Source organism: Gracilinanus agilis, chromosome 1 (genome assembly GCF_016433145.1).
Source record: "Gracilinanus agilis isolate LMUSP501 chromosome 1, AgileGrace, whole genome shotgun sequence".
Taxonomy (NCBI): domain Eukaryota; kingdom Metazoa; phylum Chordata; class Mammalia; order Didelphimorphia; family Didelphidae; genus Gracilinanus; species Gracilinanus agilis.
Window position 1 is genome coordinate 645448639 of NC_058130.1, and position 15643 is coordinate 645464281.

General features: G+C 36.7%; 1 protein-coding gene across 1 annotated transcript in view; it reads right to left on the reverse strand.

The window, feature by feature from the left end:
- The window catches only part of DPYS (dihydropyrimidinase), a 126528-nt gene that overhangs the window by 74237 nt on the left and 36648 nt on the right, over positions 1-15643 (reverse strand). Inside the window, exons 3-4 of the mRNA XM_044668750.1 lie at positions 15457-15636; positions 9953-10142 (exon numbers count right to left, since the gene is read on the reverse strand). Of these exons, the coding sequence (XP_044524685.1) occupies positions 9953-10142; positions 15457-15636 (370 nt within the window). The remainder of the gene's footprint in view (positions 1-9952; positions 10143-15456; positions 15637-15643) is intronic.

Below are 15643 nucleotides of genomic sequence, written 5' to 3' on the forward strand. Positions count from 1 at the left end.
TCTCTCTCTCTCTCTCTCTCTCTCTCTCTCTCTCTCTCTCTCTCTCTCTCTCTCTCTCTCTCTCTTTCTCCTCCCTCTTTTCTTCTTTCTTTTCCTACCTCATCCTCCCCTTCTCTCTCTCTCTCTTCACCCCTTCCTTTTTCTCTTCACTTCTCCCATCTCTCTGCCTCCTCCTCTCCTTCTCTTCTCCTTTCTATTCCTCTCTTCTCCTTTTTTCTTCTCTACAGACAAGATGGGAGAAGCCCTACAGCACTTAAAAAGATTATTCTTTCCTTATTAAAAATATACTGAGAGAGGGCAGCTAGATGGCTCAGTGGATTAAAAGCCAGACCTAGAGATGGGAGATCCTGGGTTCAGATGTGGTCTCAGATACTTCCTAGTTGTGTGACTCTGAGCTAGTTATTTAACCCCTATTGCCTAGTCTCTCTCTACTGTTCTTTTCCTTGGAACCAATATAAAGTATTGATTCTGGGGGCAGCTGGGTAGCTCAGTGGATTGAGAGTCAGGCCTAGAGATGGGAGATCCTAGGTTCAAATCTGGCTTCAGACACTTCCCAGCTGTGTGATCCTGGGCAAGTCACTTGACCCCCATTGCCTAGCCTTTACCACTCTTCTGCCTTGGAGCCAATACACAGTATTGACTTCAAGACGGAAGGTAAGGGTTTAAAAAAAAAAGTATTGATTCTAAGATGGAAGGTAAGGATTTTTTAAAAAGTATACTGAGAGGTGCTCTTCTGGGGTTCTTTTAAAGAATAAAGGATAGAAGGAAAAGATAGATGAAATGTATGTCTGAAAAAAAGTAAAATAAGAAATGTTTAAAGATAATTTTTTTTTAAATGAGAAGGCTAAGAAATAGTTAATTGCCTAAAATCCAGTGACATAGGGTAAATTAGATGTGAAGGCAAGTTTGTGTTATGTAAGCAAAGGCTGAGAAGCAAATCATCACTGAAGCAACACACATTGATTATATCCACAAAGTTAAAAGTCCTAAGAGTTAATTCACTTCACTTGGGTAAACAGCTTATTCCCAAAGCAATGACTGCCAGAGGGATAAGAATACTTCTGCAGAGGCCCACACCACCATCCCTTGTCACCACTGCAATGTTTCCAAGAAAATGAGAGAAAATGTTGCAAGTAATTTGGCTGAAATGGAAGATTAAGGAAATTGAAAGCTGTATTTTTTCTTTGTTTGTTTTTTAGAGCAATTATCACTGATGCTTTGTGACATAGGTGAAAAGTAATGATTTGGAAAGAAAAGAACAACTCTAATATATGTGGTGGATAACTATAACATCCGGAGTAGATTGTATGATGTAAATATAGAAGAAGAATATTTGAGAAGGTTCAAATGAAAACTAAAAGAATGAAAGATAATGTAAATGAATAAAATTTATAGTTGTGCAAACAGTAGATGCTTAATAAATGTTTGTGAAATTGAGTTTAGTGACTCTATGAAAACATGTCAGAGGTTCATCATGAGCTTGGGAGAAAACCATCACAAATACAGATTGCCTAGGGAAAGGGACAGATTTTCCCATGAAAATCCCCCTCTAGAACCTCAGTGACTGAAAATGAGGAAATTTAATGAAGCCATATAAATGCTAGTCACATTGAGAAACATGAGGAGGAAATGAAGGAAAGACAGTCATGCTACTCTCCAGTATTTTAGTAGGAAGAAGAAAAGCAGGATAACCACATTAGCCACAGTTATTGCACAAAACAATTGTCAATTAGGTCATGCTTTCATTTGGATTTAAAGCCACAGCCCTCTCTGGCACTTGACTTTTAATGGATTAGATTGGGTCAGCTTCCAGGCAAAAACTTCCCCAGATCAGTCTTCTAGGGGCATCATAATCCAATCTTGCTTAGCCGCCTTTGAATTTGAGTAGCAGGATAAGAGGTTAGGGCTTTTTGGAGCAGCCTTTTAAGAACAGTCATTGTGATATAGAATGGATGATGGATTTAAAGCCAGAAGCCTCAGGTTCAAATCCCGACTTTTCTACTTGCTGTGTAACTTTGGACAGATCACTGAAAATTCATGAGCCTTGGTTTCCCCATCTGCAAAATGAAGTGGTTGGACTAGATGGTCTCCAATGTCAGTTGTAATTCTAACTCAACATTTTGTGATTTTAGAATCAAGGACTCAGAATTGGAAGAAGATTCGGTATTGTCCTAGGATGATAAATTAAAATCTTGATAAATAATTCCTCTCTATGAAGGTTCTATCAAGCCTGGGCTTGAGGACATTCAATCAGGGGACACCTACTGCCTGCCAAGATAGCCTCCCTCAACTTTTTTAATTGTTTCCTTGCTGTGGTTTATGCCAAGTTCTCTAACAGACTTTGATGTGGGAACTAGACTAGATATGGCTCTTCTGCTTGGGATTTCAGACTCAGGCATAAAATAGAAAAATGATACTTCCTGTCAGACCCCAAAGGGGCAAGTTAGAGCAGGAGCATTTGATGGATTAGAGCCAGCGGTCTCATTCACATTTTCCTTTGTCTACCACAGTTTAGTGCTAAAACAACAGAGGTAACAACAAAAAGAAGCTGACCAAAATACCCTCTCTGACAAGGTTTTCCCAGTGCCACTTGCCAATTCCACCTTGAACTTATCCGGCTCTCCTTCCAAGGTTGCAAATAGACATTCAGCCACACAGTCAGGCTGAGTAACCATTTACGTTGGACAGGGAGAAAAGAAAACCACTGACATTTATTTTATATCCTTTGTGCCTCTTAGGAGGGAAGATGAGTGGGTGAAAATGTTTGTGGGCTGACAAAGTTCTTGTTCTGATTTTTCAGGCTAAGCTGTTCCTTCTCTGAATGACAAGAATATTCATAAATATGTATCATTGTGCCACAGATCCACAGAGAATGTTAAGATGACCTGACTATCATCTGGGACCATGAATGTGGCCATAATGAGCTAATATTTTGCCCAACATGCCTTTCCACATCGTATTCACAGAGCTGGCATTCAGCATTTATAAGACCCTTTAAGGTTTGCAAGGAAAAAACAGTTATAGAGATGATCTTATTTTAATCCTCACAATAATCATGTGAAGGAGGAAGGGAAGAGAAGAAATAAGCATATAGAAATAAAGACACCTACTATGTGCTGGGCACTGTGCTAAGCACTTTCCAAATAGTATCTCATTTGATCCTTACAACAACTCTGTGAGGAAGGTACTATTGTTATTCCCAAATTACAATTGAGGAAACTGAGGCTATACAACTAAGAAGTGTCTTAATCCACATTTGAACTTGGATCTTCCTGATTTCTGGCCCCCAAATCTATCCACCGAGCCAACTAGTTGCTCCCATGAAAGAAAATGGAAGCTGGAGAAATTAAATGACTTAGCCAGGGGCATATCGTTAGTAAGTACCTATAGGAAGATTTGAACTGAAGTCTATCCAGGCTTTAAATCCAGCTCTCTATCCACTATGCCACAAAGACAACACGTTCTGGTCTGTGTCTGCAGTGGTTATATGACAACAAAGTCTCAAAACTATTTTAAGCCCCACAAAATGCTCTATCTATCCTGCCCCTTTCAGATCCTTGGTAAGCCTTTGGCTCAATATGAATTGGGAATGGAATAACTCTGATTTTTCCTCATAACAAATTCATTCAATTCAACACATATCTGTTAAACAATTCAAAGTATAGGAAATAAAAACAAGGAAACCTGAAGAAGATGAGGATATGCAACAACTGGGGGGGTGGGATTATCAAAGGCATCATGAAGAAGGTGGCATCTGTGCCAAGCCTCAAAACAAGCAAAGGATTCTGGGTGGCAGAGATAAGGAAGAAGTACCTTCTGGACATGGGATGATTACTTATACCAATGCACAAAGGGAAGATTACATGTTGAATTTGAGGAACAGCTAGAACATAAAGTTCATGAAAGAGAATTTTATGAAATTAGGATATAAACATAAGAGAGAATCAGCTCGTAGAAAATTAAATGTCCAGTTAAGGAGGTTGTTTGTTTTTCCTTTTCAACAGGCAATAGGAAACTACTGAAGATTTTTGAACAAGAAAGTGATATGTGCAAACCTAAGCCTTAGAAAGGATATGTTGGCAGCCATGTGGCACATGAATTGGAGGGGAAGAAATTAGAATCATAACCCAAGTAAGCAGCTATCATACTAGTCCAAGAAAGAAGAGGTTGATAAAAGCATGGACTAGGGTACACCTTGAGTGAGTGGATATAGACAAGGATAGAGAGATGCTAAGGAGGCAGAACTAACAAGAACTGGCCACTAAATGGATGAGACTGGGGTGATGGGGAGAGGGAGAGTCAAGAGTCAGTTAACTGAGTTTAAGAACCTGCAAGAGTGAAAGAGTGAAAAAAAAAAAGAGTGAAAGAGTGGTGATATCTTCAACAAAAATAGGAAAATTTGGGGAAGCTGTAAATCTGCTGCTGCTGTTTCTAGTTATTACAGAGTTGGACTGCATCATTTGTAGTATATCAATGCATTCTTTAAAATATTTTATATTATGCCCCTAACATCTCCCCCCCATCGTATTGCACCAATTCAGACATTAGCCCTGACTCAGCACCTGCAGTCTAACTCTAGCTACTTCATGCTTGGGGGATCATATTTAGTGGTCCATACTTAGGTTTAATAACTTTCCTGCCTCTGCCCTATATTCTAAAAAACCTTTCTTGGACTTCTGTTAAGACTCCGAATGGAATTTTGTCCCAGGGGAAGAAAAAAAAAGATCAAAAAATCACTTCCTGACAGCATTGTCAAAACTTCAGCTTGCCAGTGGGTTAAGTCTGGACATTTCTGCTGATTTTACTGTTTCTTAAATGATATTCTGACATTGTGGACCTGACAGGGAATGGTATACAGTACATGACTTGCAAAGGTAAGTAATTATAGACTAATTCCATAATGCTGGCAACAGAGCCATCTGGTGGAAAAATCCAACCCTACATTTGAAAAACCAAACCCTGAAAAAAAGCAAGTCTCCCTAATTCATAAAAAATCTGAAAATGCCAACGGCTGCTAATGGGGACATAACAACAGAGATTGTTTATAGAGAGGCACTATTCTCCCTGCATGTAGCATGATGCACTCTTAAAACAAGAAACTAGTAGGATTAAACAATGTCTATTTCTTTGAGGTTCCCTCTTGTCCCCCCATCCAATATGAAAAAAAACCACAACCAATATTTTGTTTATTTTTTTACTTAATAAAAACCAATTTTTCTCCGTTCTCTCTCACTGGGGAAAACCAAACCAAAACAAAACAAAACACAACACAACCTGAAGCTTCTAACTTATTTGCATATAGTCAAGCAAAGCACATTTCTTCTTCAGCCATGTCCAAAAATTGTATGTCTCATTTAACACTCCAGTTCTATTACCTTTTTCTCAGAAGTTGAGTAGTGTGTCTTTTGGAATCAATAGAAGCTAATCTTGACAATCATTATTACTGTTCCTCCAACCCTCCATGTTTTGCTATGGCTGGGATGGATGTGACCCAGTCTTCTCCAAGTCTACAGCCACAGGGCACAAACTCTACCAGAGATCAAGAACCCTGGATTTAGGGGCAAAGTAATTTGAGTTTGAATCTTGCCTTAGTCACTTACTAACTCTATGCCCCTAGGTATATTATTTAACCTCTCTCAGTCTCAGTTTTATTGTCTGTAAACTAGGGATAATAAATAAACTCACAGGGCTACTGTGAAAATTAAATGAAGTGACATAGGTAAAATGTTCTGCAAGTGTTCAATTGCAGTATGTGAGCTATAGTTGGTGGTGATATTATTATTGTTATTATTCATGAGGGATCACCATTTTAAAGGCATGGGAGAACATCCAGAGAAAGAACTATGGGAGTAGAAACTCAGAAGAAAAACATTTGCTTGATCACGTGGTTCGATGGGGATATGACTGGAGATGTTGACTTTAAATGATCATCCTAGTGCAAATATTAATAATATGGAAATAGGTCTTGATCAATGATGAATGCAAAACCCAGTGGAATTGCTCATTGGCTAAGGGAGGGGGAGGAAGGAAGAGAAGGAAAGAAGATGAATCATGTAACCATAGAAAAATATTCTAAATCAAATAAATAAATAAAGTGGGGGGAAAAAGCCATGGGAGAATGTAAGTTCATTGAGAGAAGGGATTGTTTTATTCTTTGTATTTATAACTCAGCATCTAGCAGAATGTCTGGCACTAGGAAATTCTTAATAAATGCTTATTGACTTGATGTGATTGATGGGAGGTATAGTGTCACATGCCTAAGGAACAGAAAGAAGGCCAATTTAAGACTTTGAACAATGATATATGTATAGCCCACTAGAATTGCTTGTCAGTTCCAGGAGCGGGGAGGGAAGAAGGGAGAGAAAAATCATGAATCATGTAACCATGGGAAAATATTCTAAATTAATTAAAGAAAGAAGATCAGTTTGACTGGATGGTGAAGTTTATAAGAGGTCAGTTTGAGTTGAGTTGTAAAGGACTTTAAAGGACGAACATTATAAGTCACAGTATGCTTAAAAAACATCCAAGTCATCACCAATCTCGATGGTGGCTACTATCTGTGCCAGTGAAGGAACTCTTTCTGCTGACAAATTTGATGTCATTCTCAACCCCTCCCAGTTGTTTTATCATTTCTATCATCTCCACAACTCCCACACTGGTCATTTCTCTCCTCCCAGTGTATCACCCTAGTCCAGGTTTTCATTACTGTCATCTAGATTATTGCCAGATCTTTTTATTTAATTGGTCACCTTGACTCCAATCTCTCTCCACCCGAATCTAGAGAGAGATACCAAAGTGATTTTCCTGTGCCACAGGTCTGCCCTAATTTGCTCCTACTCAATAATCTCCAGGAACTTCTTTTTTGTCCAAGATCAAATAAAAACTCCTCTGCTTGGCTTTAAACGCTTTTCACAACTAACCCAATTCTGTCTGTGTAGTCTTTCTACCTCTTAGTCCCTTTACATGCACTTGATAGTCCAATCAAACCATCCCTGCTGTTTCTCACACACTACCCTTTATCTCCACTCTCGATGACTTTCTACTAGTTGCTTCCAAATCTCAAATGTCCTCCCTTTCTCATCTCCACCTCTTAGAGTCCCTGGCTTCCTTCAGCATTCATCTAAAATCCTACCATCTATGGAAACCTTTTCCTGCCCACCTCCATGCTGCCAGAGCCCACCCCTCTAAAGTTACCTTCCATCTACTCTATAGCTCTGCTGTATATAACTATTAATATCCTTATCATGCTTCAAAATTCAAGTCTCCTGAAGACAGGGACTGTGTTCAGTTTTTCCTTGTATCCCGAGGGCTTAAGTGCCTCAAACATGTTATTGTTCACTCATTTTGGTTATTCCTGCCTCTTCATGACCCCATTTGGAGTTTTCTTGGCAAAGATACCAGAATGGATTGCCATTTCCTTCCCTGGTTCATTTTACAGATGAAGAACTGAAGCAAATGAGGTTCAGTGACTTGCTGAGAATCACATAGCTTATAAGTGTTGTTGTGAGGAAGATTAGATTAGGTATTGATTGGGTATTGATTAGGAAGTACATAGCAGGAAGGAGCTGGAGCTGGGAATTCCAGGTTGGAATGAAGGAGCAGGAAGAGGCGACTTGGCCCTGAGTGAGGACTCCATTAGTGGTGGGCAAAAACTGTTGCCAGCCTGGGAGACCTCAGAGCAAAGGACACCCTTTCTGATTTTCCCTGGGATCCTGTGTGGTGTGGCATCTAGCAAAAAGGACAAAATCTACAGAGCCAAGGGAGGAGGAGAAGTTTGAGTTCTGGTGGACAGTGCTTCAAGCAAAATCCTCACAACCTGGTACCTGAGACCACTTTGACTCCTGGCATCCAGAGATCATCAGTAGATTGCAGTGAGAATCCCAAAGCCACAAAAGCCCTAGCTGTACTCAAGCCTGGCAGGTTCCAGGTGTGAGGCAGAGACTCCATTTACAGCTCCTTGGGCCCTGTTAGTTTAGATCACTTAGATAAGAGTAGAATAAGCCCTCCCATTGCCCTGTGGTTTTATCCTTTAGATTTTAAGTATAGAAATCCCTTTCCCACCTTTTAGTCAAACATAATTAAAGCTGTTAAGTCCCTTTTACCTTGTTAGCCTGTTACTATACTCTGGCCTAGTAGAAGCTGAGTGACAGTTGAGATCAACTGCCATTCCTGTGGAAATCCAGTAAACCCTGGTCTCTCCACCCTGGTCCAGTCTCTCATAAATCCTAGAGTGTGTTCCCACAAACCCCTTAGTTTATTTATAATATCCCTGGTGACCCCATTACCTTACATATATTTTCCACAGTTTCTAAGGCCAGATTTGATCTAGGAATATGGGTATTTCTGTCTCTAAGCCCAACACTCTCTATCCACTTTGCCACTTAGCTGCCCTAGAATATTGTTAAGAGCCTAAAAAATGTTTGTTGATGGATTGCTAGTAATGTGATCTTTGGCAAATTACTTAATTTCTTTCAGCTTCAATTTCCTCACTTGAAAAAGAGGAATAAACCTGATAGACTTCATTCATGGAGCTTTTATAATACCAAATGAACTATTAAAGTAATATTTAGACATTAGCTTTAAAGATTGTCAAAAACTGCAACACCCATTCCTATTATAAACACTATAAAACAAAGAAATAAATTCTTTTTTCCTTAAAATGATAAGTAGTACCTATCTAAAACTGTCAGCAAGTATCATCTGCAATGGGGATAAGTTAGAAGCCTTCTCAATAAGATCAGGGATGAAGCAAGGATGCCCATTATCACCTCTATTATTTAATATTGTACTAGAAATCCTTGCTTTAGCAATAAAAGAAGAAAAAATTGAAGGAATTAAAGTAGGCAATGAGGAAACTAAACTATCACTTTTTTGTGGATATTATGATGGTATACTTAGAGAACCCAAGAAGATCAACTAAAAAACTAATTGAAATAATTAATAACTTTAGCTAAGTTGCAGGATACAAAATAAACCCACATAAATCATCAGCATATCTATATATTATCAACAAAGTCCAGCAGCAAGAAATAGAAAGAGAAATTCTATTTAAAATAACTCTAAACAATATAAAATACTTGGGAATCAACTTGTTAAGGCAAATGAATTATATGAACATAATTATAAAACATTTTTCACACAAATAAAGTCAGATCTAAATAACTGGAAAAAAAAGCAATTGCTCATGGGTAGACCAACCTAATATAATAAAAATGACAATTCTATCTAAATCAATTTGCTTACTCAGTGCAATACCAATTAAAGTACCAAAAAATTATTTCATAGAACTAGAAAGATAATAACAAAGTTCATCTGGAAGAACAAAGATCAAAATATATCATATGAATTAATGAAAAAAATGAAGGAAGGTGGCCTACCAATACCATATCTCAAACTGTATTATAAAAATAGCAATCACCAAACCAATCTGATACTGGATAAAAAAATAGAGTGGTGAATCAATGAAATATATTAAATACAAAATATGCAGGGGTAAATGACCTTAGAAATCTGGTGTTTGATAAAACCAAAGATCTCAGTTTTTAGCATAAGAACTCGGCACTGGACAAAAACTGCTGGGAAAACTGGAAAAAAAGAATGGCGGAAACTACATATAAATCAATATTTCACATCTTATACCAAGTTAAAGTCAAAATGAGTAAATGATTTAGACATAAAGAGTGAAACCATAAGTAAATTCAGGGAATACAGAAGAATTTAGCTGTCATATCAATGGAGAAAGGAAGAATTTATGACCAACAAGAAATAGAGAATATTACAAGATGTAAAATGAATAATTTTGACAATATTAAATTAAAACATTTTTATAAAAACAAAACCAATGTAACCAAGATTAGAAGGGAAACAACAAATGGGGGAAAAATTTAAAGACTGTTGATTGAATATGAAATTCAATTTATATTGAAATTTGAATTTGAAATATGAACAGTACCATTTCTCCTTGCATCAGCTATCACCTTAGCTGAGGACTTGCTCATCACATGGACAACATAAAGCGGGCAGTTCACAGCATTAGCTATGGTGATGGCTCTCAGAGTGGCTTCTGCCTCTACGGCTTCTGGACGACACAACTCGTGACCTTCAGGACCTGTTATTCCCAGGGCCAGCATCTTCTTTGCCCCCTGAAAATTGATCAAAACAAATGCACACACATGTAAAACCAAATCTTCTCAAGATACCAAAGCATTAAATAAAGTAAAAATTGATTGTTCCCATTGCTTAGGTGTTGAGAGACAGAGTGACAGAATCAGAGACAGAATGATAGAGATGAGAGAAACAGAAACACAGAGAGAAACAGAGAGACAGGGGAAAAGAGAGAGAGACAGAGACAGAAAAAAAAAAAACAGAGAGAGAAAGAGACAGAGCCAGAGATAGAGATTGAGACAGAGACTGAGAGAGACACAGAGAGACACAGAGAGAGGGAAACAGGGTCAATGAAACAGAGAGAGACACAGAGAAAGAGAGATGACTTTATACTAATTTATAGTTAAACTACTTGGCTTGATAAACTAAATATTCTAATGAGAATTCATGCTAATTATGTTATCCATAGAAAACTAGTCAAAATTAGTAATAAAAGGTTAATAAGGATAAAATATTCAGGATCATTATTGATTCAGAATGAGCAATGCTAACATTATTTCTAGCCTTATATTCATTCCTCTTTAAGAGTCTCATGATCAGTGCATTAAGAAGTTTCCACAGTACAATGCCTAAGCATCCAACATAAGTCCTGGGAGAAAATATGTAGCTGGACTGACTCCAGGATTTAGTCTAGCTAAAATTTTAGTATAATTTTTAACCTTAATTACACAAAACATAAAAGATAGATTTTTGTGACTTGAGAACTGGCTTTGGAGTTAGGAAAACCTGGGTCCACATTCCACCTTAAAATAAATAGGATCATTATTTATCAGGGTTCCTCTCTTTCCTTGCTATATGGGTTGGATTAATTTATCCCTAAAAAGCAACAAAGCTGTTCCTGGACTTAACTAGCTATGGAGGGGAACCAATTATCAAGCTTCATGAACCTTGATATAGCTTCCTAGTAACTGCTGATCACATTGACAATTGGCAACTAGCTGGTATGGTGGACAGAATACCAATCCTGGAGTCAGGAAGACCCCATCTTCCTGGTTTCAAACACATATAAGCTATGTGACCTTGGACAAATCACTTAACCCTGTTTGTCTCAATTTTCTCATCTGTAAAATGAGCTGGAGAATGAAATGGCAGTGAAATGGCAAACCACTCTATCTATGCCAAGAAAACCCCAAATGGGATCACAAAAAGTCAGACTGAAAATGACTGAACACAACCATATTGATGTGACTTCTTGGTCACCTAAGAACATAAAAAGGTCCACTAATGCATAGCAAGGGACCTTAAGACTTGCTAGATATCTTTTTAAAATACATTTTAATTTTTTTCCAGATTACATGTTGACAGAATTTTCAATAATCATTTTCTGACATTTTGAGTTCCATGTTCCCTTCCTCTCCTCTTCTCACCCCAAGATGGCAGGTACTATGAAATGAGTTATACATGTATTATCATACAATACATATTTCCATGTTCGTTATGTTGTGAAAAAAGACATGCATCACTTACACTGGAGAAAATTCATGAAGAAAATAAAGTGAAGAAAGATATGCTTCAATCTGCACTCACACTCCATCAATTCCTTCTATAGCAGTGGATAGGGTATTTTGTCATGACTCTCTTGGAGCTCTCCTGGATTTTTGTATTGTTAATGATATGTTAAATCATTCACGGGTGATCATCATATTCTGCTATTATTACTGTGTACAACATTCTTCTGCTTCTGCTCACTTTACTTTGCATCACTTCATAGAAGTCTTTCTAGTTTTTTTAGGATTTGCTTGTTCTTTATTTCTTATGGTGCAAGTATTCCATTACAATCCTATATCACAACTTGTTCAGCCATTTCCCTGTTGAAAAACCTCTTCCATTTCCAGTTCTTTGCTACCACAAAAAAAGCTGTTATAAATAATTTCGTACAAATGGGTCCTTTTCCCCTATCTTTGCTCTTTCAGGGATTCAGACCTACTAGTGATATTGCTGGGCCAAAGGATATGCACAGTTTTAAGACTCTTTAGGCATGGTTCCATATTGCTCTATAGAATGTTTGTATTAGTTCACAGTTCCACGAACAATGTATTAGTGTCCTAATTTTTCCAAATCCTCAACAACATTTGTCATTTTCCTTTTCTGTACAATTAGCCAGTCTGATAGGTGTGAGATAGTACCTCAGAATTGTTTTAATTTGCATTTCTCTAATTAATAGTGATTTGGAGTGTTTTCATATAACTAAATATGGTTTTAATTTCTTTATCTGAGAATTATCTGTTCATATCTTTTGACCATTTATTAATTGGAGAATGCTTTGTATTCTTATAAATTTGACTCAGTTCAATATAAAAAATTTTCCCAATTTCTTGTTTCCCTTCTAATCTTGGTTGCCTTAGTTTTGTTTGAGCAAAATCTTTTTAATTTAAGGAAGTCAAAATTACCTATTTTATATCACTCTCTATGTTTTGTTTGGACATAAATTCTTACCTTATCCATAAATCCGACAGGTAACTATTCCATTCTCCTCTAATTTGTTTATGGTTTCACTCTTTATTTCTAAATTCATGTATCCATTTTGACTTTACCTTGGAATATGGAATGAGGTGTTGGTCTGTGCCTAGTTTCTGCTATATTGTTTTCCAGATTTCCCAGCAGTTTTTGTCAAATAGTAAGTTCTTCTCCCAAAAGCTTGGATCATTGGATTTGTCAAACACAAAATTGTTTTGATTCTTTAAAATAAGTTTGACATCCAGTACAGTACAGCTTTTCAATAATTCCCTTGATATTCTTGGCCTTTTGTTCTTCCATATGAATTTTATTATTTCTTTTAGTTCTTGGCAGATATCTTAAGAACTACCACAACTTGCTCTCCCAGATGATGAGACTCATTTCCATATGGAGACAAAGTTGTATATCAAAGCTAAATGTCTTGTTGATCATCCTTCATATGTTATAGCTAAATAAACTTCCTTTGGTTAATTGTTGGATAGGACTAATTTCTTCCCAATATCACACCTTAAATAACAGGTACTGGCTTGGGGTAGGCTCTCTCTTAACAAAATTCTAACATATATTGGCAATGCATCTTTGGGTCACAATTAAACACAAAATGATCCAGGAAGCTCTTGAAAAAAGACCATGACAGATTTGTTGACAATATGCTTTGGTGTTTACTTACTTAAGGACCACCTACATGTAGAGGGTGATGTTTACTTAATTATAAGGTGTATACACACACACACACACACACACACACACACACACACACACACACACACATATATATATATATATATATATATTACTGTATAGTGAATAGAGAGCTGGCTTCAAACTCAAGATGATTTTGATTCTAATTTTGCCTCTGATGCAGAATTAACTGACTTTTCCTCCCTAGGCAAGTCAATTAACTTGATGTTTTAGGAACCTATCCTGTTCGTAGTTAAATGGATGCTTGAAAAATTTTAAGTTTATAATTGAAATTGCTATATTTAACAACTATATGCTTTGAAATTTGAGTATGTCAAAAATAAAAGAAAACATTTGAAATGTGTCATTATTTTTCATGATGGTGATCTGTGGTTTCTTTCAATCAACAAAGCATTTTGTGCATGCAGAATATCTTGTTTTATTTCCTATAATCTGGTATTTAGTTTTTGTTTAGTTTTTACTTTGTCATTTTCTTCTGAGAACCTGTAATTCTTAAGCTGTCTCTGTGAATCTTTTCTTCAATGTTAGTTATTTCGACCAGTACACTGTAAAATTCACAAGTTGTCTTTTAAGCTATTGACTTTTGCTTCTCTTTTATCAATATCTCTTCCACTTCAGTATTTTTGTGTTCCAAATCTATTTTCCCCCTCACTCATTTCTCTCAGAGCTTCCAATTCTATGGGGAGATCATCCATTATGGCTGTTCATAATTTTTATATTTTATTTATATTTTATTTTTATTTATTAATTTATTAATTTATTTTATTTATTAAATTTATTTATTTTAATTCTGTATTGAGAACTCAGTTTTCTGACGTGAAATCATTCCTAACTGCCTTTTTAAGATTTTTTTTGCTTCTTTTTAAATTTATTCTGGAATTTCTTAATATCTCATTAAGTTACTTGCCCATCCTCACTTGGCAAGTAAATGTCAGAGGCAGGACTTGAAACCAGGTATCTCCTAAAAAGACTTCTAAGTCTGGGCTTCTTAACCTTATTTGTGTCATGGGTACTTTGGATGGTTTGATGAAGTCTGTGGATCTCTTGTCAAAATACTGCTTTTTACATGAATAAATTAAATACAGAGGATTGCAAAGGAAATTAATTATATTGAAATATTTATCAAAATATATTTTTAAAAGTTAATAGACCCTTCTACTAGCATCAATGCAATGATCCAGGACATTTCTGAGGGACTTATGAGAAAGAACACTATTCACATCCAGAGAAAGAACTGTGGGAGTAGAAACACAGAAGAAAAACAACTGCTTGATCACATGGCTCAATGCGGACATGATTGGGGATGTAGACTCTAAACGATCACTCTAATGCAAATATTAATAATATGGAAATAGGTCTTGATCAATGATACATGTAAAACCCAGTAGAATTGCTTGTTGGCTAAAGGAGCAGGGGAGGGAAGAGGGGAGGGAAAGAATACGAATCATTTTACCATAGAAGAATATTCTAAATTAATTAACTAAATTAATAAATTTTTTAAAAGTTAATAGACCCAAAGTTAAGAACATCTACTTTAAGGCTAAGATGAGGGTGCTGAAAATTTAAAGCTCATGCACCTGTATGGCAATTGACAGTAATAATGGGAACAGCGTTATAAATAATATGAAAAATCTAATTCTTCCAGTCTCCAGAATATATCTTATGATTCAGTTTCTGACTAAGAGCAAGTGTTTGTCGAAAGCCTATTCAAGCCCATTGCCTCAATCAGCCTACGCTCTAGCTCTCAGATTTCATGGCTGTCTTCCCAGACGCTGAGATTCTGCACCAGCATTCTGAATGACTCAAAACAAAAGTCCTAAGAGATGCAGAGAGGATTATTAATATTTTTATAATAAGAAAGGCCTGAGGTGTAATAATGGCTTACTGTAAAGAGGGAAGTATTTATTTTGCCTTTAAGATGCTCTAAATAAACAGAAGGGAAAGGTGACCGATACCCACAAATCATATTTCCAGTTAAGGCACAGAGAATCGTGTTCTGGATTTCCTTCTTACCTGAAGTGTTAAATGAGTATACTAATTTAAGCTTTCTGTTTTGGCCCAGAGTAGGCTACTTGTCTTTCCCCACAGCTGCAGGCCCTTTCATGTCTACAGATTGGAAATGCTCACACTCACCTCGGCAATCAAGTCACCATTCTCAGCATGGACTTGAGCAATTGCTCCAATTTCCTTGCACTGAGAAAAAGCCCCATACAGCTCCAGGTCTCTAACCATGTACAGGTCTTTATAGGCCATAAACATCTTAAACGAGTTAACGCCTTTATTTTGTGTCAGAGTTCTCATTTCTTCTTTGACCTGAAAG